Below are 25,778 nucleotides of genomic sequence, written 5' to 3' on the forward strand. Positions count from 1 at the left end.
TGAATATTCCTTGACTTTTTAAATAAACAGTTGGCAGTGAAACAAACTCCACATTCATTGTAATTTTGCTGCTGGAGCTAAAAAAAGAATCTAAGATATTCTGGAATGTTTAAATTGTCAAAAGTGAGGCAGAGGGGTTTTGGTGGGTGGTCTCATTTTTAAAATAAGTGATGTATTTTTGTCTTAACAAAGGTGAGTTTCCCTGTTCCTCACAGTTTGAATCTGGAGGGATTATGGTATTGTAGCACAGAAAGGTTGGTATTTGTTATTTTCCCCTCCTCTATGTCTTTTTTTTTTTTTTTTTGGTCTCTCAGTTTGCTTTAACTATTGTTGTAGGGGTTTTTTTACATTTAATTTTATTTTATTTAAAAAACTCTGTTGATAATAGTAAGAAAGTGACTTTTGGGTAACAGGCTTCAGTACTGACTCATAAGGTCCTCTATTAATCCCTGTTCTCAGATTAGTTCTCCTGAGCTGCTGTTCTTTCTCTGAGTACCAAGCAAGCTCCTTCCCCTGGTGTTTGAGGGCTTGTTACCAAGAAACATTTTCTGGGGAAGAAACATCTAAACAGAACTTTGAAGTCAGGCCTTAATTGCAGGATGAAATGAAGTGGAACACACACTCCTCTTTTCAGCCCTTCTCCAGTCCTAGTGCTTAGACCCCGTGGGGACAGGATGGGAGCTGGACCTGTGATTACCACTCATGTCATTGGTTCTGATTGCAGCCTTGCTATGTGACATCAACTTCTGTGTTCTTTTTTGAGGGAAGAAAGTCCAGTTTTAAAATCCTGGAACATGGTAATGCAGGCAACCCAAAGGTTGCGGTGATTAGTATCAATATTGGGATTCAAAAGTCAAAACAGGGACCTAGTGTCAAGTTTGGGTCTAACAAATTAGGCTGTATCTACCCTGATTCCTGGTCAATGCCCTTTTAAGGTAACAGGACAAGTTGTATGATAAGGAAAACTTAGGAATTAATTGTGTTCTCCCCCTTCAGCAAAATGACAGCTATTTCTATAGACACTTAAACTTGTGTGATTTGGATTTAGACAACTGGAAGATTTAGGGAATGAGGAGTTGTGTTGAAAACATTACAGTGTTTTTAACTGATCTTATTTTCATTATGAACTTGTAAAAACTTACAGAATTCCTTTGCTAAATTTGTGCATGACATGGACTGTTAGTGTTTGAAACAAATGCTAATAATCTTTCATAATACAGAACTTGAATTACTTTTCAATTTGGTGATGTATTACAGGCAAATGTAATCAGATGAAAACTCAGAATCTGATTCACAATCTGTTCCTTATTCTATTACTGTAAATGGCATCTAATTGAATCTTTCAGGTTGTTCCAGAAGATGATGTGCTAAAGATAAGAGCAGTAAATCATTTCCAGACAACTTGACTCTTTAACTAAGCCTTTCTCGTTGCAGGCTGGTTTTCACATGTGTAATCACAATAATGCTTTCCTGATAGCCATGATGGTGTGCTTCTGTGCACACACATCTGAAGACCACTAGGGCCTTGAAAGTGGGTGTCCAAGTCGATAAGCCTGTGAAATAACAGAGTTATTATTGACATTTTTCACAGAGTATGCTGAATTTCTACACTGCAAAGGGAAGAAATTTACTGATTTTGATGAAGTTCGTCAGGAAATCGAAGCAGAAACAGATAGAGTAACAGGAATGAACAAAGGCATTTCTTCAATTCCTATTAATTTAAGAGTATATTCTCCACACGGTAGGTAAAATCATTCTCCTCTACACTTCTGTCATAAAATGTATTATGTAGCTCTGTCTGTCTATCCATTGCCCTTTTGTTTTTACTGCTCGCTCTTCTGGGATAAAAAAGCTCCTGAGGCTAAGTTGAACCAAAACTGGGTATGTGTCTGGAAGAATCCTCAAATTCTCCTGTTTTAAGAAACCACTCTACAGTGGAGAGCTGTTGGCCATGAGAGATGGGCAGAACACAGACTCTCTGCCCCATTTAATATTCTCTTTATTTAAAAATGTTCTCACTCTGCCTCAGGATGGAAGCAGTCTCTCCCCCAGTACATTCATGAGATGGTAGCTCATTAGTAAAGACAAATAATAGGAGATGAGAGACTTAATGGCAAAACTTTTTTGCACCCTCCAGAGGGATTCCCTGATCAGTGATCTAGAAAGTCACTGTGTCTCCCTGCCTTACTGGAAGTTTATTGTTCCCTGTCACTAAAAACATGTTCAGACAATAATGGTGTTTGAAGCTGCTTTCTGTTTTAGACCCCAGTATAGATCAAAGTTAGTTCCTCTGGTTACCATCTGCCCAATTTAATGAAGGCAGTCTAGGGAAAATGTTTCCCATTGAGTCTGTCTTTGATACAGGAGAAAAGTGGTATGTTTGGCTGAAGCACTTTATTTTTCTAACTGGAGAGGGGCTGAACTAAATCCACTGCCTCAAAGCTTGTTGGTCGAACATGCTGACTCCAGGAGAAAGTGAAAATTTCCTACCTATTGCTCTTACTTTGTTTTAGTAAAATCAGTCTTTAGTTCAGCAACTCCTGTCTGTATTAACTGGACTCAAAATATACTTCTGGTGTTTCCTTTCTACCAATAGCATTTTTCTCATTTGTCTAAAGGATGCCCTATTGCCCCAGTACTGGCTGAACAAGCTGGGATGCTTCTAGTTGGCACTGTGACCTGTACTGGGGAAATCATGCCAGAGCAAATCAGGTTTTCTTAGTGGATTAACTTCTTCATATTTATTACTTTTCTCTAGAAGTTGCAGAGTAAAAATTACCCCCAAACCTTCAGAACAACAATATACCCCCCCACCTCTTAACAACAATTTTGCTATATCAGTTAGGCCTGCTATTGACTTTTTTTGGAATTTCTTAATTGGAGACATTGTTCAAAGCATGGTCAGAGAAAGACTATATTTTAAAAAAAAACCCAACCACCCAAACAACTGTTTTGCATTGGTTTGAAGGATGCAATGGGAATGGTCTGTTATTTGTGCTCTTGTTGTGGGACAAAGCTCAGAAGGCCATGTTCATTTGTCTAAGAACCCTCAAGGATATTTGGTATAAGATGATACTTATACCAGTTGTAACATTTAAAATATTAAGTAACACTAATAAATTCAGAGATGAAGGACCAACAGGGAAACAAATATACCTCTGAGATTGGCAGGCATTTTGTTTGAACTGCTGACAATGTTTGTATACCTGTAAAGGTCATAAAGGGCTTTTATGTGACTAAAATTTGCCTGCAGCTATGGATGTGTAGACCTCTTCGACATGTCTGGTGTGCTAACCACTTTGTGATCCTGTGTTTTCTGTACAGTCTTAAGCCTGACTCTTATTGATTTGCCGGGAATCACTAAAGTGCCAGTAGGGGATCAGCCTCCAGATATCGAGCAACAGATCAGAGACATGATAATGCAGTTCATATCCCGGGAAAACTGTCTCATCCTGGCTGTGACTCCAGCCAACACTGATCTGGCCAACTCTGATGCCCTGAAGCTGGCCAAGGAAGTGGACCCTCAGGGTAAGCACTGATGGATTACCACTTTGTGTTCTTTATGTTCTCAGTGTAAGAACATAATTGGAAGTAATAGATCAACTCTTGTGTGAAATTTTATAATGGAAAGTATGTTAAATAGATGTGTATATACATTCTCATGCAGCCTTCAACATCAATGGTGGGTTAGCTCAGTATCATTCTGGTAATGTTGCTGTAAATGTATTTTAAAAATTTTGTCACTGTCTCTTATAAGCAAGTGCAACAGTGCCTATCTAGGAATTTTTGTAGTATCAGGCAAAATGGGCCATGGTCCTGATGGGATTTCTGGGTACTTGCATTATGAATTTTATACAATCATACTGTAGGGATGCTGAGCCGTGTTAAAGAGATTTGAGGAACATGTTTCAGCAATTCTGTTCCTTTCTTTTCCAGACATACCATAACTTGAGTTGTAGCTTGGTAGGGTGTGATACAAGCTTTGAGAAGGCTACATGTCTGTTATTATATAATTGTAATTGTTCTTCCTGAATCAAAATGATTCTTCAGTAACTTTTTCCTCCTGTCTCCACCCTGGTCAGGCCTTAGGACCATTGGTGTGATCACAAAATTGGATCTGATGGATGAAGGAACAGATGCGAGAGAAGTTCTAGAAAACAAACTACTCCCTCTTCGTAGAGGTGAGAATGTTCAGTTGCCTGTATTCTTTGCAATCCAGAAAGTGGTTTGGATAAGGGGAGTGTTTGGGAGTCCTGGAGATGAATCAAAGGTTGTGCTGGACTTGATGAGTTCTTTGCTTTTACAGATATATCTATTCACCAAACCTAAAAGATGGCTGTGCTAAAAATATCCTGCAAGTAAAATAAGGGTTTTTTCTGGACCTGGAAAACAAACTGCATATTCCAGAGGAAGCAAGAAATGTCAGCACAAGCTTTTAGCCAGTTTTTTTCTTCTCTGCCAGATTGGTGTCACTTGTAACACATGAATCTTTTTTTCTTTGCATGTGACAGCAACAAGCACCAGAGCTTTGGTAATTTCACTATAAAACAATTTATGATACCTTCCAGAAATCTTCCATGTGATTGTTCTGGCAGCTACTGCCACAGTGCTCATGCTGTTAATAATAGTAATAATTTTGATTCTAGTTATAATTTATGGATGAAACTACCATATCCTCTCATTGATCCAGCAAATGAGAAATTTTTTCTGTATTTTGTTAATATTATGTCATTTATCTGTGTGGACCTGTGTGTGTGTTTTGATTTTTGGTTTGGATTTTTTGTTGGTTTATTTTTGAAATGGTTTCTTTGGGATTTGCCAGAATTTCATATATTTCTCTTTTGCACTGGTGATTTAAAAGTAAGTGTATCTGTTATATCTAAACAGAATGAACAATTTAGACAGCATTAAGGGCACTTGAGTACTTGTAAACAGTATCTGAAATGCCTAAATTTGGAAGTTTAGTTCTAGTCAAGGTGAATTCAGCAGTTCAGGCAATAGCTGCATTGATTTACCTGTTGGTTTTGTGTTGTTTTAGGTTATATTGGTGTTGTAAACAGAAGCCAGAAAGACATTGATGGGAAGAAGGACATAAAAGCAGCTCTTCTAGCAGAAAGGAAATTCTTTCTGTCCCACCCATCCTACAGGCACATGGCAGATCGGATGGGAACACCCTATCTCCAGAAAGTTCTAAACCAGGTAAAACCTGAAGCCTTGGTGGTGAAAGGCAGCTTTATAACAGTAGGGCCAACACAAAAGCTTTATTAAAATGAATGTTGGTCACTGAACCTCAGTTATTCTTTCCTGCTTTTAATGGTTTTAATTTGCACAAGGTAAAAACAAAGCTGTATATTGTAGCATACAAAAGCTTGCTGTGAGATGTGGTTTCTGACTTTTATTGACAGTTCTGCACCTCCCTGTTCTCTTGAATACTGAATATGAACATCAAAAATAAGATTTGTCTCCCTTCCTGGGAATACACCATCCTATTCCTTTCTTATCACATTTCTCTTAACAGGATTCTTAGTACTCAAATTTAGAAATTAGGGATAAAAAAAGACATTTTTAGAAGTCATGTATCCTGAGGATGCACTGTGTGTCTGTGCTTTAACCTCAAAATGTACACTTTATTGTAGTTGTTACTATAAACATATACTGTGTACTAATGATATAAATGACAAATACAGTAATCAGAACACTTTGCCACCCTACTTTTATTTTTGCCAAAAGCTCTGGTTTAGATCTATAAGTTTGTGCCAAACTGTGTTGGATCCCAGCTTCCTTCAGCTGGAAGTAGAGCTATTTCCCAGTTACCTGGAGGAGAAAGCCATAGCTTACTGTCCTAATGAAGGCCCTGCCTACAGCAGGCTTGGAGTTCTCTTCACCATTTTGGGTCTCTGGGTATTGCTCTTTTTGTAGAGCCCTTTCTTAGCTTGACCAGCCTGTGACCCTAATGAGGATGCAATTTTGCCTGTGTTTAGAATGTTTTGCCTCTTTTTATATATTGAAAGTTTAATTCACATGTCCTAGTTTTGAGACTGAAGCACAAGCTACATATACCTTTGGACAGTCTTATCTGTCCTGATTTTCATTACTTTATATACTATTAAATTTTTTGTGAGCTGTTTTGAAAATTTACCTGCTTCAGTAGGAATTTTTGATCTTTTGTTGCTTTTGCTGTGTGTAGAATATTATATGTGGGAAGATCTGCATAAGTTTTGTCCTTAAGATACTGGGGACCTGTTAGTGTTTGTGGTTTCAGGAAATAATTGAGTTTCTCAGCATCCACAAGGTGGTGCTCCAGGGAAACTCCAGCTTTCGATTTTTGTGCCTGTCAGTCTGGTGAACGACTTTAAATTTGAGTTTATTTTGGTATATGACATTCTGAATTTATAGCTTGTTTGATTGGGGTTGGGAAAAGGGTTTGGGGTGTAGTGCAAGAAGCCCAGTTTAGTTTTAATTAAAGAATGGGTACAATGCATGAGAAATTTATGGCACAGGTAAGACATTGATAGTGCTGTCCAACAGAGTAAAACATATATACGCAAAAACAAGTGAGGTAAATTAAGCACAGATCTGTAAGTCCTTTTCTACTCTTGTTCAATTTATTTTCCAGCACATTTAGGTATATTTTCAGAAACAAAACCTGAAACTAATGAGTAGTGGTAGAACCTTTTTCAGCCAAAAATCAAGTGTTTAAAAAAAGGGGAAGTTATAAAATCATTAATATGAGGGATAGATCTCTTCCCTTAGTATGCTTTGCACAAGGGAGCAAAAATCACTTGGGAAAGTGCCAAGAAGCTACTCTGGTGTCTGTACTTTCCTCCACCTCTGGAGTAATGCCCATCAATGGGATGTGGATGCTCAGAATCTCTTTCTTGTCCCACATTGCCTTGTGGCTGCAAAGGAGTCATCGCGCTGAACAAGCACGTACGGAATTGGGAAACACCTTTAGGAAAACCAGCAAAACAGGAGTGATGGCATCAGCACTGAGTGATGAGAGGTCATCTCAAATTACACATGTAATGTGTGTAACTTTTTCATTAGTAACTAGGTAGGTATGTAGTAACAGGGCTCAGTGAGTGAGAGGACAAAGGAATTTTTGGAGCCTCTTTACAATGTGTATGCACAAAGAATATTGTATTGTTCTTTAACAGCTTCCATTACTTCAGAGATCAAAGGGAACTGCCCTGGTAAACTAGCACAGGTCATGGCTGATAAGCTTGGCAGTCAGAAGGAAATGGTTGTGCTCCTGCTTTCATCTTTATTTACAATATAAAAGGACTTTTATTTGCTTTTTAGCAACTTACCAATCATATTCGGGATACTCTGCCAGCCTTCAGAAGCAAACTCCAGAGCCAGCTGCTTTCTATAGAACATGAAGTAGAGGTATACAAAAACTTCAGACCAGAAGATCCAACCAGAAAAACAAAAGCCCTGTTGCAGTGAGTGTCTTTTGTCTGCTTTTCTGTTCTGTATAGGTTTGTTTTACTTCTTTTTTTTCTTCTTTCTAATGAGTTTAAATCTAAAGATCAGGATATGATTAAGGATTCTATATGTGAACTCCAAAGAATTCTGTGTTTGATGTTCCCAAGCACTTTATATACTCTACAATTTCAGCAGTTTTCCCTAAATTAATTTTAGTAATCCTAGGAAAGAGAGAAAGCAGAGCAAGGAAAAGGTATAAAGATGGGCATCAGAGATGATCAAAGGTAAGAAACTGCTTCTGATTGTATAGACACATTCTTCTGTCTGCCAGAAAGATGACCTCAAGCAAGGGAAGGACATTGTGTTAGAAGTCTGTAAGATGAGGAAGGTGGAAGGAGAGTAGGGAATGCTTCTTTTTCTGATATAAAAACTTGTCTTTCCAAAAGAGCTCAAAGATGGCAAGATCAGAATTAATCATAGATGGTAGTCCTTCATGTGTTGTGCACCTAAGACCTAGAGATCTTTGATAACACCATTGTAAAGGAATGGAACAGAGATAATGTTCATCTGACTTTGAATCATGTGGAATTGGAACAGAGCCCTTTCTTGATTGTGGATTTAGCACTGTGGAAAAAGGCCAATACTGATGTTTCAGGTTGAACACCACTTGGCACCTGTTGCTTTGCTTCGTGCTGCTTCCTTACCTGCTCTGTTTCCAGAGATGCCCAGTACTGGTCTGCCATTTTTGTTCTCCCATTTTTTTTTAAGATTGTAACCCTCTGCAGCCCCTCTTGTGTTCATATGCAATTCAAATGTACCTCTTAGGAGAGGAAGCATGCAAAGGGAGAAAGAGAGGTGTAAAATGTACCTAGCTCTTGTCTCTTATGTGACTGTTGTCATTCCTGCTCTGACTGATTTCAAAGGTTTTTGGCATTCTGAGTTCTCTGAGATAGATGGTAATACCACTGGATTGTGATAATGCATGAGTTTTGTGCAAGATTCATTCTGTAGTTAGAAGTCTGAAATTCAGAAGGGAAAATAATCAGCTGAACTAGAGAGACTTTCTTGAGTCAGCTGAAGACTCCAATTTACTCCTTATTTTTGTAACAACTGTGTCCAACAGAGTAGACATAAGTCAGTTCTTCATGACTTTGCTCCAGATGTTTTAGTTGCACAAACAGAGGGCCGTCACCTTTGACTTTTCCATGACTGGAAGAATTCTCCTGTGTGTTTTTCTGAATGCTCCTGCTGCAGAAGTCTAAGCACAACCAAGTGAGCTGAAGCTTGTGGTTCTGACAGCTGCCACATGGCCATGTTAGGAAGATCCAAGGGTCATTGTGGAGAAATAAACTCTGCAAATTGTACCAATTGCCATAAAATTTGGGATATTTTTTTGTGGTGGTCTGCCTTGTCTGCAGTTTCTGTAGCAGCATCTGAATATGAATGTGCTTTTCTATTCAAATACATTATGTATTATAACTTAAATGTCAGGACTCTTTATTTTCTTATCCTACTAAAAAGACTGCTATCACTTTTTCTTCATTAAAAAAATAATTAAACATCTATTTAATAAGTAATAGCATCATTTAAAATTGTGTTATCATTGATAAAAAATGAATGTAGCCTGGTACCCTGCTGTATTTTTAGCTGACTTTATAATAAAGTTTAATAAACAGTGCTTCCCCCACCCACAACATTTATGAAGAAAGAAAAAAATATACTGTGCACTGTCCTGCAAGAGAGAAGAGATGCAGGGGAATGTGTGTAGGTATGGATTTTATGAATTGACAGCTTGGCTGAATCAACTGTTGTTCAAAGATACTTTTGTCAATTCCTTAACATGTTTTCTCAGGCACTAGTGGTCAGTAGTACTGAAGTAAGAGTTAGTACTTGACATACTTAAGTGGTTGTGGTTGTTGTTTGTTTTTTTTTTTTTTCTCACCCCCTTTAAAATTTAGGATGGTACAACAGTTTTCAGTGGACTTTGAAAAAAGAATTGAAGGATCAGGAGATCAAGTTGATACACTAGAACTTTCAGGAGGTGCCAAAATCAACCGAATTTTCCATGAACGTTTTCCTTTTGAACTAGTGAAGGTATTTATCCATCTTGCTGATGTGCTTTGTGCTTTATTTATGTATTCTTATGTTCATACTGATAATAGTATAGCCAAGAAAAGGTCTGATTGGAAGAAATTACATGATGTTATACTTTAGATATTTGGTTTAATTTCTAGGATTGGATACTGAGACATGCTAAGAATTCTAAAGTATATGAATTAGAATATAATTATAGTCCCAGTTCATACTAGTTCCTGTGCTTCTCTATTGTTTTATCACAAATGGCATCTTTCTTCTGGTTAATGGGGCACGCAGACCACTCCAGTTGGTAAATTTAAGCTGTGTTCAAGGACCTAGTATCTATTAAAATTAGAGTTATGGAAAATAACCATTTTCTGTGTGTTCTACTTCCCATATTCAGTACATTTAACCAAAGCCAGCTTTCAGTCCTATGCTTTCATAGTGAGAGGTGGAGCAGGGTAGGTCCCTTGCAACCCAAATTATTCTATAATTCTATGATAGTTGGGCTGAGGTAATGACCCCTTCATTTGTGACAGCACTAACTTCTCTTCCAGCTAGCTGACTTTCAAAAGAAACGTAAAGAAAAGCTTTATAACTTCATAATTGAAACAACTCCTCTTTTAAATTTGGTTGAATAACAGTAGAGTGGGAAGGAGAGGATAAACAGACCATAATCACAGAAGATGCACCTCTTCAAGAAACCAGGTCTAAAAAAAAAAAAATAGCATCTTCTGAATCCTGTTTCTGGCTTACTCTGTCGACTCTACAAAATCATTCCAGCTGTTTGTATATCGGGGTGTGTGATTTTCAACAATCCTTACTGCTGCCTGCAGCCTTAGTGTTAAAATGTTCTAAAATACTTAATGCTTTGTTTAGTGTTATTAGAAATTACTGTTTTGACAGTTGAACTTGCCTGTCTTCTGCTCATACTGGGAGAGGTAATATTTTCTGTTTTTATTGAGAACTTGCCCTAATATGCTCTCACGTGCTTTTGTTCCTCCAGATGGAATTCAATGAGAAGGAACTGCGGAGAGAAATAAGTTATGCCATCAAGAACATACATGGTATCAGGCAAGTGCTCCCATGTTTTCAAGCCCAGTCTCGTTATACAGGTGTAATATCTTTGGAAAGCACTGCTTGCAAGCTTTGTTGTTCTTTGTGTTTTGGAAACTGTTCCTTATGTTCCTTGGTTAGTAAGTTCTCAGAAGGTTGACATTAGTAGCTGTGGTGTGGTATTTGAGCTTTCCTTGCCTAGTTGATGAGGAGGTCTTGATTTATGGTAGTGAACTGATAGTTTTGGGCATGTTTTTATGGTTTGATTTTTTTTTTCTTTAAATATAATTTATTTGCCAAGATAGACCTTGGTGAGCAGTGTTTGAAAGAGAAGTAAGGCCCATTTGTTTAGGACTGGCTCTGTGGGGTATCTGTTATATAGCTTCATATACCCTGCAGTGAACTGTGAAATTCTCCATGTTGGACCCTGAATAACAGAACGACATTTCCTGGTGTGAGTGAAAAGTGCAGATATAGGATTCTTATGGATTTGCTGTGCAGGTGATTGTGCACAGAGTGCTGCAGCTGCCATTCATCCCTCCTGGAAGGTTTGATGCAGTGCTGATGAGGCTTTACTGCATTATATCAGTACTCTTTAGAGTTCTTGCAGACATCTGGAAGTAGTTTCTACTTGTATATCTTTCAAGCATATTTCTACTTGTATATTGTTACTCAGAATGACACTTGCTTGAGAAAGAAGCAAATTTAGTTGTGTGGAAGTCTCTTTGTGTAGAGATTGTTATCACTCAGCTCTGAAAATGAAGATTTGAGCAATTCAGTAAAAAAAAAAATAATCTTCCTTGCATGATGTTTTTGTTACTGTCTTACATATTTTTTTATGTCCACAGAACAGGTTTGTTTACTCCAGATATGGCCTTTGAAGCCATTGTTAAAAAACAGATAGTTAAGCTGAAAGGACCTTGCTTAAAAAGTGTGGATCTGGTGATGCAAGAGTTAATCAACACTGTCAAGAAGTGCACTAAAAAGGTAGCTTGCACATAGATTTGGTAACGTAAGTAAAATGTAATGGTGTGGTAGATAATGTAAAGCCTGTCTTGCATTTTGTAGTATTACAAGAGATTTCTGATCCAGTCACTTGATGTACAGAGTAAGACTTTCTAAAATAATTACGTCTGCAAAGCTCTCAAAACAGTGTAATGATAGCAAAGTTCTTTTTTTTTTTTTACTCCTTTCTTTTAAATCTTATGATAGAAGGTGTTTTTGAGTCAAGTGATGCCCCCAGCTTCCTCTTCAGAACCAGGTTTACACTTCTTAGCTAACTGGCTACTTTCACTGTCTCACCTGTCCATCTGTCTGTCCCACCAGCTCAGTGCAGGGCACAGAGCAGCAAGTACAGGAGCTGTTCTGGGATGTGGGCGCAATTATGATGAAGCTGTTGAGAAGTATCCTGCCACATCCTCTGCATTTTTCTGAATAAAGCAAATTTTTTTATACTGATGAGCTGGTAAAGCAGATATTTCTTAAAACAGGAAAGGCAAAGATGATAGGAAGCAGATTCACTGCTATATTTTGAAGGGAGTTTCCAGATTTTTTTCACTTTTGTCAAAGTTTGGAAGATACATCACTTGAATTAATTGTGCAGATGCTTTTCCTGAGAGTATTGGGCAAATTTACCATTGTATTTTGCTGTTTATATTTAAGTATTGTTATGTAAAGATGTTACCACAAGGTGGAGCCTTTAAAGAACAAGAAATTTAGAAATTGTTTGAAATGCCACTTTGGAATTAGGCACAGTAGAAGAGAGAGAAACCTCACCCCAAGGCTGATAGGGTGTGTTTTCATATGTCTGAAGTGTCTTTTCATTTATGTCCCATGGAACAAAAGCATAGAAACAAGCTAAGGGTTTGGGCCTCTCCAGTTTCTCTGAAGAAAAGCAAATAAGGCTTGCTTTGCAGCATGGGTAACTTTGAGCCCAAGAATTCATAGTATTTGCTTTCTTCCAAAGGGGAAAACTGGAGGCTCCCCAGTTTGTATTCCACTGGAGCCACACTGCAGGGCTAAATGTCTGTTAACTCTGTGTTTCAGTTGGCAACATATCCAAGGTTGTGTGAGGAAACAGAAAGAATTGTTGCGGGTTACATTCGTGAAAGAGAAGAGAAGACCAAGGATCAGGTGAGAATAAACAGGAGATCTGACAGTTTGGAGAACTGTGTAAGGGAGGAAAGTTCTTACATACAAAGTGCAGTAAGACAATGAAAGTTTTTTTGGTTTTTTGGTTTTTTTTAATAGGCTTCACGTTTTAGAGAGGGAGAAAAATTGCTTCTTTACCATTGAGCTTTGACAGAGGAGACTAAAATTGTTACAGAAAGGTTAAGTAGTGGCTTAAAGTAGGGTTGGCTTGTTCCTGTGCCAGTGTGCCCATTAGTGATTAAACAACTGCACACAGAAATAGCCAGCCTTTTTTCCACTTTGTTTCCAGGTGTTATTAATGTACCCATCCCAACCTCTAATTACAGCAGTGCTCACAACTAATGGTAGTGATACTCTTGCAGGAGTGACAAGCTTCCCTTCAAGGTCAAAAAATGTAAAAAACCCCCAAAAATTCAGAGAAACTTGTTTAGAGCATTCATCACCCAGCTAAGCACTCCAAATCCAGGAAACTGCAAAGCTTAGATTACATGTTAGAAAATCCACTGGAAGTGGGAACAGGAATTATTGTCTGGAGAGTGCAGTGTGACAACAGAAATATTTGGGGAAGAAGAGCTAGGCAGACCTCCTAAGTTGTTCTGGACTCCTGGCTCTGTAATCCAGTCCCTGTACAAACTAGAGAGCTGTGCAGCACATCCTGCTTATTTTCCCTTATTCTGTGCTGCAAATATAGTTCTTAAAAATGATTAAATTTATTTGCCGGGCTTGTACTTGCAGGAGTTCTAGTTAGAACACTCAGTTATCTCAAAATTTGGGAGAAGATACAAGTTACTTTGAATAATTAAGTCTTGTTTTCCCATTCTTCGTTGTGTGCACATGCCTGACTATTTCCCAGAACCAAGCACAAAGTACCAGCTTTCTGTAAATACCAAAAACTGGCCAAATGGGTTATTGTCACTTATTTATAACATTATTTATGCTGTTATCAGTTATCATTAATAAAACAATTCTGAGGATATTTTCAGAGGTAAGAGATAGATCCAAATCCTCGTTATTTTTTGCTCCAAGTGAGGCACCCTAATGTCTTCTGGAAATTGTAAAGCATTTGGGAGTGATCCTCTATCTGAGGAGTACAAAAATAATTCTATACACTTTGAAGAGATTAAGTGCTACCATTTGGTAGCAATAGGTTCCTTCCTTTCTCCCTGCTGATACATGGAAGTCTGAAAAGACAGGGGGGAGGTGCAGTCTTTTGTTTCAGGAGCTGTTGAAGGGTGGCAGTGAGCTTTTATTAATATTTTAGCAAGTTTTTTTCTTGAGTTAGATTATAAAGTTTGAATCAAATTCTGTCTCTGGGCTGTTGAAGGACTGGCAAGTGATAAGTACACAAACCATTCTGTTGTTTCTTTGATATCCCATCCCTCAATCCAGATGTGCACACCAGAATTGCTGTCTAGTACCTGGGCTGTACATTTTCTGGGCCAGGGCTTAGCTTACCCATCACTTTTTTGTGTGGCACATAAAGAAAATGGAGGTACCTGGATTTTAGGTTTAAAGTTCAGGTTCTTTGCTGGCTTGGCTGGGATGCTACAGATAGACAGAGTTTTGCTTGACTTACAAAACGTAGAGCTAGAATCTGTTATATAATTAATAAACTGTCTCTGCCTGTGTATGATTGATCTTAATGGAGTGGGCAAGGGCCAAAAGAGTGAAAAATGAGGTCTGTCAGGAAAAAAAATAGGAAGACGGAATAGCTCTTCTGTAGTCTAACTTATTAAACAAACACAGAAACAGAAGCAGTGGAATTTAGAAAATATTACTTTTGGCTTGAACAATTGTTAAAGCAATATTAAATAATGCAGAAAACACTAAAGTTCTGTTTTTTATTCCCTTGCTTTTCTTCAGTCTTTCTCTTCCACTTTACCCATAATTTTTTCTCTCCTGTCTCTAACAGATGCTGCTGCTGATTGATATCCAGGTTTCTTACATCAACACCAACCATGAAGATTTTATAGGCTTTGCAAAGTAAGTGTATAGAGACTTTGTTGTAAAGACACTGTAAGGTTTTTTTGTTTGTTTGCCTTTTTTTTTTTTTTTTTAATTAAATTCAGAACACAAGTCCTGAAGTGTGGCAGTGAAGATGCAAGCTGCAGAGTCCCAGACATGCCAGGAGCACGTTCTTTCTCAATACACAGAGTGTTGAACTCCGTCCCACTTGCAAGGGAGTCTTTACCCAGTTCACGAGCCTGGTTTCACTGAAGCTGAAGCTTATGTCTGGGTCTGGAATTACACATATCTCTGGAAGCAGCTTTGGCACATCCATTTCAGGACCACAGAAATGCATAATATTGGTGGTCTTTCCACGTTGTTGCTAATGCATATTTTGGGAGCTGTGATTCCGTGTGAAACAGTTTTGCTCAGAATAATGGATGTCACTGAATTTTAAGTGTGCCTGCTGTTTGGCTGTAGAGAATAATAGTAGCAGAATGCCCTGCAGGGCCTGGTTTGACGTTCTCCTCGCTTAATTGAAAAGGCTGTGAGAATATTCTCCAGAATGTTCTCCCTCAGTTTCCAGCAATTTGTGCCTCAGGGACTTCATACCAGCGTTTTGACATTAGTAAAAACATTAAAGATGTCTTCACTCTTTGAAGAATAAATATTCCTTCAGTCACATTCGTTTTATGAATTGTGTTATTTGCCATAACAGCATTTGGAATCACAACAGGTTTCAGCCATGTGGGATCCTGGCAACAGTTTGGCACCAGCGTATGTATTTTACTCTGGCCTATTCTAGTTAGCACTGTGAAGGAAGATCCACATATTTGGCCATATGCCTTGAGGGTTTAAAACGTGGAGTTCAGTAAGCTGGGAAGGGAGAAGGCAAAACCAGGCACTATTTATGTGTTCGATTTGAGCAACTTTCTCTAGAGTTGTTTGCAGGTCCTAGATATCTTTATCAGTTCTCTTGACAAATGACAGGATGTTGTAGGAATGGTAGGTGGCCTTCTAGAGGTCAAGATAACAACCTGCCTGCTATTTACTTCTCTTCATCCTTTTCTGACAGGAAAAAGCCTGCTAAAAACACTCCATATGTATTCATGGTGTGTGCTGTGACCTTGAGAAGTCACATAGTCCAACCTCCTGCTCAGAGGAGGGTCGATGTTGAGTTCAGATCAGGTTACTCAGGGTTTTGTCGAATCAGATCTGGAAAAATCACAAAATGGGAGATCCTCTAGCCTATCTCTGTAGCCTGTTCCAGTGCTTGCCTCTTCTCACTGTGAAAAGACTTTTCCTTGTGTTAAGTTGGAACTTTCCATATTTTATAGTATGGGATTCTGGAGTGCCAGGTGTATCTGAAGCTATTTCAGCATGTTTTTCCCCTGGAAAAATTCCCCTCCTGGGTGCTGCTGCTGTGGCCCGTAGTTCAGTCCATGGTCCTCACTGCTATGTCTTTTCCAAGGTGTTGCAGTGCCCGAGTTCAGTTTTTTGGGAAAATTGCTTCCTCTTTTGCCAGCTGAGACCTAGAAATCCCCAGCCACTGTGCACGGGGTATAAGCAGTTAACAAGTGACTCTTCACTGAAGTTCACTTGTGAGTTTAAGCAAGGTTGCTCTAGGTTGGAACAGGTGGAAAGCAAAGTATCCTTGTTGACTTCTGCTCAGCTGAAAGAAAAAATTTGGATAGCGAAGAACAATTTAAAATATATTCACTTATGAGCTAAACAGAAGAAAATAATAGTTTGAAACTATAAGCATGTTATTGTTATCTCAGTTATTTTAGAACTTGAAAATGAATGATTTTTGGGTAGCATGTGGTCTTCTCCAGCATCTGAACATCCTGGACTATAGACTCACCAGATTCCCTGGTCTTTTCTTTCCTTTGCTGAGGCTTCTAGGCCCTCGTCTCTTGTGCCTGCAGTGTTTTAATAGTGTGAGTCCTGTGAACCTTGATCATAAAAATGAAAGCACAAGACATCTCAAACTACCTTGCAGCATTGCAGAGCCCGAGGCAGGTACAGTGTGATGTGAACTGTCTTCAGAGGGATTTAAGAATGCCAGTATTTAGGACAAATTTGTATATTCATGCAATTATGAAATCTTGGAATATTAATGTTTGTCTCATTTAGCAGTATAAGTGGTAAAATTTTGGGTTTGGATTTGTTTCCAGTCAGTGTAACTCAGGCATAGCTGTGTGCTTCAATTTACAAAAAGAGTAATTTGTATTTAGAACAGTAAATAGAGGACCAATTGGTGGGCTATTTCTAAAAGGCATGAGTTTCTTAGTATGGTGTTCAAGGTTTAATTAGCTTTCCTAAGATGACAGAATTTTTAAAAAAAATCAAACCAAAAGAATAGCAATTAAGTTTCCTAAAGCCATCTCAGGTGTGATTCAGAATTGTTGATGGGTTAGTGCTGTGTTTTCTGTGTGCACATTATTTAATCATAATTTATGCCCCAAAGCTTGTGCAACTCAGACGATGCACCAGGGACGTGCAGTGTCACTTGGGCAAAAGGATCAGGATGATGGGGAGTTAAATGCAGAGTAGGCATATAGAATAAATATCCTTTTGGATCTTCTCACAAACAGCATGTGGACTGCTGGTTTAATAGAGTGTGGCCCAAGGGGCAAGGTCAGAATTTGGATGGGGTTGAGTTTGGTGCTTCAGCAGTTGTTTGGAGCGGTAGATGTGCACAAAACAGTGGCAGGATTGGCCTGTAGGCTCTGATCCAAGCACATCTTTCTGCCTTTCTTTTTCAGAGCAGCATTTGTAGCTGATCTAATATATGGATGGTTTTTTCTTCAGTTAATCAATGCCTGGTGAAATGGTATAATCTAATCCAAACGAAACTTCCTGTTGCCAGTGCCCGCTCTGGTGGTTGAGCAGCCAAAGCTTTCTCTCTGGATGCTTTTCTGCCTCTTTCCAGAAATACTTTAACGTTGTGGCCTAACACAAACCAACACATAATGCAAATGCTTTTAGAATTAATGGCAACTTGTTTGGTTTTGAGACAGGAGTGTGTTTTGTTTCAGGAACTGGGATTACCAAAGTTGGAGAATTGAGCAAAATAAATATGCTTTAATTTCAAGTGTGCTCTATTCTTATACGATTTCAGCTTTGAACCAGCTTTGGGACGGCTTCATCCATTGGTTATATTTACACCCTCAAAGTGCATATAAATATTAGAATAATATCCAAAACAAACTGTCAAGACAAAGCTATTAAGAAGCCTCCAGCAGGGGAGGATTTTGTTGTACTGTGCTAAATAACAGAAATGGCTCTTTGTCTCCTCTGAATATTTATAGAGGCCAATGTTTCCAAAGTTACCCACATGAGCCATAATTTCTCTGTGCTTTTTAGTAACCTTTACCAATCCAAGTTGGATGTTGTTGCAAAGGATATGATTAGTAGGAACTGCCTCCTGTGCAGTTCTAAGCAGACAAATATAAGCAGGTAGAAAAGCAGTTGAAATATGCACATGTATGCAATGATTTTGCTGTGTTTCTTTTGCTGTGTTAATCTAGCTTTCTCTGCTGGAATCCAAAGTAACTATTGCTGCTAAAATCTATTCCTCAGGAACTGACTTAGTTCAAGTTTCTTCAGTGTAACTTTTTTCCTCTGCTTCCCTCAGTGCCCAACAAAGAAGCAGTCAGGTTAACAAAAGTGCAGTGGGAAATCAGGTAGGCACCTAACAGAGAATGGATAATGGCGTGTGCAAGTTAACCCAAGCTGTTTGGTTTTCTTGGCTGTATTTTCCTGTTGTGTGTCATTTACCATTTCTGCTTCAAACATACATAAAACTCGTCATCATCGCCTTGTTTTGCTGAACTTTTCAGAGCCACCTGACTCCCATTGTTACCATCATTTAATGTTTAGAATTTCTGCTCCTGCTTGCACTGCTGGTCAGTGCCTCCCCTCCCATGGCATTCATGAATCTCTCATGTTGCACGTCAATGTGTTTTGTTATTAACTGCAAACTTGTGACTTTCAGAATCCAAAATGCTGGTGAGTACTTGCTTGTGTGTGCTTTGTCATAGTGTTTTTCTACTTCTCATGTGTTCTCTGCTTAACAGCAGTGAAGGGCAATTCAGCAAGCAAAAGTGGATTTGCCTTTCCCTCTGCTGAAACCTTCACAAAGGTGTTGACTATGTACCATAGGCCTTTCTCGAAGTAAACAAAGAATAACTGGTTGATGGCCTCAGATTAATTAGCATTTTCACTGAGATTCATTAGTTGTTTGTTTCTTTTTGTCACATAAGAATATGAGATTGATTCTGCAAGATTCTTGGGGCTCCTGAGCTTTGTTTCTTTCTTTGCTTTTATGTGGGCCAGGAACTCTCAGAACTTCGCAGGATCAGTCCTCTTCTTAATATGAGATAAAAATAATAAAAATACTACAACCTTGGAGAGTTTATGCTCACTTTGAGGGTTTTGCAAAGTCTTAAACAGAGAAAAAAAAGCATTATGGAACTAGTACATACTTTAGAAGGAAATAAAAAATTCTAGTAAAAATAAGACAATGAAATTTTCTATAAATAATTACCAGTACTGAACATCTTCCTGATGTTTTCGCACGCAGTTTGATCAAACAGTACTCAGGAGGAGAAAGGTCAACATTTTCAAATGTGACCACTGAGTTTAGATCCCTCAGGTCATAAACCCGAGGTTTCGGAAAATCTCCTGTTCTGCTGCTCTCATAGGACAAGAGTTGTTGGCATTTTCTGAAAACTCAGTTATCTTTTTGGGGATAGAAATTCAATCTCTTCCTCCCACCAAGAAATTGCTAGTTATTTTTGAGACATTACTTAAAATAATCCAGTAACTTCTTGGATGGAATGGTCCCCTACAGCCTGACCAGCATGAGTGGCATTTTTGATGTAATATATGGTTTGGATTAAAATGAAAAAGAACCCTGGAAGGTCTAAACACTGAAATGGCTTCAAAGACGAGTCTCTCCCCTCCGAGGAGAGATTTCCTCCTTATCTAGCTGTGCCGGAACATGTGTCAAACACAACAACTGTCATCACTTTGGAGTGTCCCATAAAAGGAAAATTGACCAATTATCTGACTCTTCAAAAATACACAAATAAAATGAATGATTTTTTAATTAAGTGAATGTTTTCTCTCTAAAGAAGTGGAGGAAAAGCTTGGCGTTTTAAATTTGATGTTGAGACTTGATTAATTCTGGTATAAAGGACTTTGCTGAACCTTTTATTTTAGAGATAATAAACAGATGTTTGTAAGTTAATTGTTTGGAGTTGAAAAGAATGAGAAAATGTTTCTGAAATAAAACTTCATTTTTGCAATTTGCTATTTCAGGGAACCAATCTACCGCCTTCAAGGCAAATTGTACGAGCTAAGTTCTGTAAGCTTTATTGTTGCTTTTTCATTTAGCTTCTCAGAGGGCAAAGTTTGTCTCTAACTCATTGGTTTGTTGAATACTTGCTACTAAACTATTTAATGTTAAGCTGTCTTGTCTGTAACACTTTCTCAACAAAGTATAATTGCAGTTCATCACTTAACTGCTTCTAACCTGCTGGTACAAGTCTAAACTAGTATAACTTAAAATGTTGTAGAAAACTTTGCATAGAATTAATATTTTTATAATTTACTGAGTTCCTCAAACTAAAATGACTAATTTGTGTTATATTTTATTATGTAACTGGAAAGCAGTTTTTATCTGATATAAGTGCCTCTATTCATAGTGGACCTCTTTTTGAATGGTGGGCAAATAAGTTTCTGGTAACCAAAAGGAAACATTAGCTCCTGTGTAAATGAACATGCTGTTTATGGGTACAGGTACTGTTCTTGTGTTTTGTTTATGCCAAGGAATTACTTCTGATAGAAAAAGTGAGTTCTATGAAAGAAAATATTTAAAGCTGTTTTAGCCTTCTTTTCAGAGCACCAGGAGGATCAATATATCATGGACAAATTCTTTTCTAACCCTTCCACCTCATGAGTAAATAAATACTTGAATGTCTTTAATATTACTAATTAGAATTAATTGTCTAAACTGCAGTTAATTTTATAACAAGTTACTCCTGGTTCAGTGATAGGTGCAAGAAATAAATCTCTGTATCGTGTGCAGTCTTTGGCAATATCTGTGATGAAAACATACACTTTTCCAGTTTTGTTACCACATCAACAAATTATATTAGTTATAATTTTAAACTAAACATGGAAAAAGTACTAGGCAGCACTGATTCTAACAGCAGTTGAATTGAATCCCTTGGGAGATTAAGATCACTACGTTTTCCCAAAATAGTGGGATGCTCATTTGCAATCTGTTGCTTTTCTTTTTAGTAGCTGCTTTGAACTGGAATGATGCAGATAACTATTAACTGTTTCTGTGTATCTTGGAAATAAGATGAGGACAACAATACCTCATTTTTGGACGATAATGCCAATTCCTCTTAACATGTTTTTGCTCCTCTTTCCTCTGCTACTAATTTATCCTCTCACACTTAATCTTTGGCCTTTTTCTGTTTGTTTTTTCTTTGCTACCGCCTGAGGCTTTGACCTGACTCCACAAAGTTTCTTTTTAAGCCACAGGTTAGTCTGTCTTCTAATTTGCTTGAAGTAATCAGTGTAATGCTTGGTTTTACACAGCACACTAGCAAGGTCCGGCTCCTGAAAGCTGACCCACTCCTAACTGTGTATGTTGTGTGCTGAGATTTGTTTTGGTGACTAAAATTTAATGTTTAAATCTCCCCTTCATGATAAAGTTTTGAAGATGAAGGTGTCATTACTCCATGTGCTGAATTGATACTCTGTGTGTGACAATGCAAGACACTCCAATTATAGAGTATTATATGTAATTTATATGAAATTCTGTTTTGAGATTTACTTCAGTGGCAAAACCTGCTGCTGTGCTTGAAGTAGCCCCTGTAATTGGAGAAGAGGCTTAATGTGAACTGTTTCAAGTCACTGTCCAAGTGATTTGGAGATTTGGGTCTGAAGGCTTTGTTTGACCTGCCTCTTCTGCAGTGTTACACCAGCAACCTGGTTCACTTGTTCTGGACACAGGTAGCATTCAGACCCCGTTGGTTGGCCTGAACTATAGTGCTAATAAGTAACTTTTCCCCTAGTAACCCCTTTTTTATGTTTTTTTTTCTTTTAATCCTGCTTTGTAGCATACTTTGCTGCTTCTTCTCTTCAGATATACTTAAATCCTGTTATCTTGCATGATCCAGGAAAAAAATGTTTATGGAATTTTTTTAAGCAACCAGATGGAAATGGAACCCTGTGCCATGGTCAGTGGAGGTGGTCATGAAAAATCATGACAAGGCTGTTGTCTTAAGAAATGTCAGTATTTCTGTAAAAGAAGTGGTGCCTATAGGCTAACACATTCAAGAATGTTTCAAAATTTAGCATCATGAATCATGCTGCTTTTGAATTTTCATTTATCAACACTAGAGGAGTGTTGCCATTCTACATGACTACTTATTTTTTGGGTTAAGATTCCTTCATGTTTGACTTATTCATCTCAATCTTTGTTTAACTCTATTTGGAAGCATGTTTAAATTTTTCACCACTGAGTGCTTTGCTTCACTAAGGACTAAATTTTACTTTAAAGCAGACCTCTTTTTAGGACTTTAGCCACTGTCATTATTTTTAAGTTATGTAATGTACTGTGCAGTGTTTTGTAGGGAAGCAATGTCACAAGCTCTTGGTTGTGTTCAGTATCAGAACAGGTCTGAGTTTATGCTCTGACATTTGGCAAATTACAGTGAAATACTGTATTAGGTTTCCCCTCTAATATGTGAAGTGAGATAATCTTCATAATTGAACTCAAAGAACCAATAGCTTATAAGGGTGCTTCACAGAGTAGTTTTTCCAATTTTTATTCTCTCAATGTACTTACTATTTGCTAACATGTGTTGTTATGACAGTGATTGGAAGACAGAGTAGTACTGGGAGTTGTGTTCTGTGTTCAGAATTATTTCAATGGAGTTAAGCAATACAACTTTAATAGAGTTATATTAACAAGTGCTGCTGCTGGAATGTTGTGGGAGAAGCCAGTCTCATGATTTTCACACTTGTATTTCTGTCTGCCCAGACAATTTCACTTATCTCACTTATCTTGCAATCATTCCTCAAATACTTCTTTAGAGAATCAGAAAGTGTTCCATTCCTTTAAATATATTTCTTTTACAAATACCTCATTTGATTCAATGCAACGAAGAAGTCATGCAGCAATTCATAAAATGTGCTTATTGTGTCAAATCTTGCTTTCCTGTTTATCTGTGAAGTCCTGGAGAGTAAAAACAACAAATATGATTTGGGTTTTGTGCAGCTGAACTACGAGAAAACGATTTCCTTCTGACTTGTTCATATAAATTGGTAGCCTCTAAGTTTCGTTTTTCAGACACCCAAATTAGGTATCAGGATCCTGAAGGAAGGAACTGTCATCTCTTGTTCATCCTGTGCATGGAGTCCAACTACCGGTCAGAATATTGTCTTCATGAGCTTCTGGCAATGCCCATATTTTTCACCTTCCTGAACTCATGTCACTAATATCCGGTTTGCACGGAGTGACATTTAGAAATACGATAGAAAATATTGAAATGTCTCTCTTAGATACAAACCAACCAGCAAAAGAACTTGTGAAAATAATGAAACACACTGCTTTTTTCATTTTTTAAGCTGAATACTATAAAACATTCCTAACGCTACAGTTTTAAAAAACCCCAAAACAATACCAGAGAGGTTTTTTAAAATTCAAAAGTATCTTTGAAAAGCATATCTGCTTATTGCCCATGGAAGAACACTTATTTCTAAAATATAGGTTATTTTTTTGAGGAATTGGCTGGAGTCTAAGGTTTGATTCAGCTTCTCTGGAAAGTAAAACTGTGTTGCTCAGTCTCACTTTGTCTTGAATTTATTCCTTGATCCAACATCTCCCTCCCCTTTATCTCTGACACTGGTGCTGAGTGTTTTGTAAGTGTAGCTCTTTGTAGGTAACAGAATGTACCTGGGAAACAGGAGGAATTCTGTGAAAAGAACATGAGGATTAGCATACTAAGCTCATCTTCTCCCTCTTGGTGTCCCCTGGAACAGGTTCTTAGTGGTTTAGATAGTTGTTGGCTGTCATAGTGCCCAGGATATTTTAGAGAACACAGGATCCTGTGTTTTCCCAGAGAAGTATAGATAAACAGGTCTAGAAGTTTGCACGTATGAAAAACACATACCCAAGATATTGCTGTAGGTTGGTGTCCTGCTCTTTGTGCAGTGTTGTGTGGGAATGACAGCTGGATCTAATCCTCAGCACACAGGATTTTTGAGGAAACAACTGGCAAATTCCTTCCTTTACGAGACAGTGACCAATGTTTGTATTAGCAAGTCAGCTTGTTTCTGTCCACAAAGAGTGATGGTTCTGCATCTATGGGGAGATGTGTTGGACTGGAGTGTGACAGTCTTCTGGAGCTGTGCAACCTAATGTAGTTCCTACATTAGAAGTATTAAAAATTTCATTATACTTCTTAAGTGGCTTGCATAGTTCAGATTTAAAAACCTTGACTTAGTTTGTTCCGAGACCTCTACCACAAATGTGTTCTTGTCAAATGGAGAAAATTTGACTCTTATTAACATGTTTAGGGTCTTATTAACATTACAGACGCTCCGGTCACGGTGATGGAAAGGCCTGGATGGAATAAGCAGAGAATGTTACTTCCCTTTCCTTTGAAGTGCTCATCATGGATAAGGTTTTTGAACCAGCTACTCAGGTGTGTCTTACTGGTTTGCTTCTAGAAACCACCTCTTTATCCCCACTGACATCTCTCTTCAAATCTTTTACCCTCTCTGAGATGTGTCTCTAAACTAGTTTTCAGTGGTGTGCTGCCCCAGCTGTCTGTGTTCCTGTGTGTGGATATGAGCTTTACATGGAGCAACACTGCATTTTCAGTTGCAGACAATGTGGTTCAACAGCTTCCTCTCTCTTAGCCTCTGATTTCAGTTTCTTTCTAGTCTGGGAATACCCACCTTTGCACGTGTGCTGTGAAGTATTTAGTCTGCTGTACAAATACAGCTCACCTTGCTGCAGAGCTAAGTTCAAGTGAATGGGAAGCCTTAATTTCCTTCCTTTTCCTGCAAATCCCTTTGCATTTGTGTGATTCAGTGCAGAAAAAGAAAATAGAATTAGTTTTGTTCCACAACTTGTTCTGTGGCAGCTGCCTGAAGGCCAGTACACTGGTTATATATACATGTTGCTGTTTCCTGTTCAAAGTTTACTTCAATAAACATCGTAAAATAAAATGAGGATTTGATGGGTAATCAAGTTCTTATCAGTATGTTTCCCTTAACTTGCACTCAGACAAGCATTCCATCTTTTTGTACTCACTAATGCCCCTCTCCACATAGTGGGGTTTTTTTTCCCCAATGAACATGAATATTAAAAATACCAACCAATTTTTGTAGAAACCTTTGCAGAACAGGCTGTTCCATCCAATCTGCTTGTGCTGTACCCTTGAGTCTCTTTACAGGAGTTATGTCCAGTTCTCTTATCGCTTACTGAGGCTTCAGAACCAAATCAGTGCTTTCTTAGGTATTTTCTTACAGGCTGAAAACCTGTTAACTGTTTTTGGATCGTCAGGGCTTTTCTTACACTGCTGGCCTGGTTGGTAGTAAGTGGGAAAACTCGATCATCCTATTTGAAATTAAATGGATACTCTTGGATTATGTGCATTTCCAATACAAGTTCCTGCTTTTCAGGAACTTCTGATCTCTTCTTTGGTTTAGTTATCAGATTTAACTTAGTCCCTTGCTCTGTGCAAAACCAAAGCTGTTTTTTTTCAGGGAGCTTACATGAACATACATGGTGAGTGGGAGTGAATTCTGATTCAGAAACTTTCAGAGATGACAAGGAATAGATGGTGATGAGCCATGTTCTGTGGTGAGTTGTTGATAGTGGAGTTACTGGTCTTGTAAAGCCCTGTGAGAGGAATGTCAGTCTCGAATATTTCTTTAAATACAACAGGAAACTCATTTTTGACCAGGCAAGTTGGTGCCTGTGGGACTTGTTGAGGGGATTCTGAAGGGCTTCTCTGGGCACTTTTTTCTCTCTCAGTACTTCATAGGCAAGTGAAGGGTGTTGCTGTGCAGAGAAACAGAAT

The 25,778-nt window shown here is 38.1% G+C and overlaps 1 protein-coding gene across 7 annotated transcripts in view; it reads left to right on the forward strand.

The window, feature by feature from the left end:
• Nucleotides 1-25,778, forward strand: part of DNM3 (dynamin 3) — a 172,321-nt gene that overhangs the window by 24,589 nt on the left and 121,954 nt on the right. For 5 of the 7 annotated variants that reach the window (XR_010432638.1, XR_010432639.1, XM_064664341.1 and 2 more), the window contains exons 3-14: nt 1,592-1,741; nt 3,325-3,528; nt 4,083-4,181; nt 5,039-5,199; nt 7,303-7,445; nt 9,387-9,522; nt 10,511-10,578; nt 11,409-11,547; nt 12,607-12,693; nt 14,624-14,694; nt 18,299-18,347; nt 19,987-20,016. Coding sequence is in view for 5 of the 7 variants with exons in the window: in XM_064664341.1 (XP_064520411.1) it covers nt 1,592-1,741; nt 3,325-3,528; nt 4,083-4,181; nt 5,039-5,199; nt 7,303-7,445; nt 9,387-9,522; nt 10,511-10,578; nt 11,409-11,547; nt 12,607-12,693; nt 14,624-14,694; nt 18,299-18,347; nt 19,987-20,016 (1,337 nt within the window). In the remaining 2 variants the exon portion in view is untranslated. Of the gene's footprint in view, nt 1-1,591; nt 1,742-3,324; nt 3,529-4,082; nt 4,182-5,038; nt 5,200-7,302; nt 7,446-9,386; nt 9,523-10,510; nt 10,579-11,408; nt 11,548-12,606; nt 12,694-14,623; nt 14,695-18,298; nt 18,348-19,986; nt 20,017-21,201; nt 21,220-25,778 lie in introns of all 7 variants that reach the window. The other 2 variants (XM_064664339.1, XM_064664340.1) reach the window with 2 other exon arrangements.

The sequence above is a fragment of the Pseudopipra pipra genome, chromosome 9 (assembly GCF_036250125.1).
Source record: "Pseudopipra pipra isolate bDixPip1 chromosome 9, bDixPip1.hap1, whole genome shotgun sequence".
NCBI lineage: Eukaryota > Metazoa > Chordata > Aves > Passeriformes > Pipridae > Pseudopipra > Pseudopipra pipra.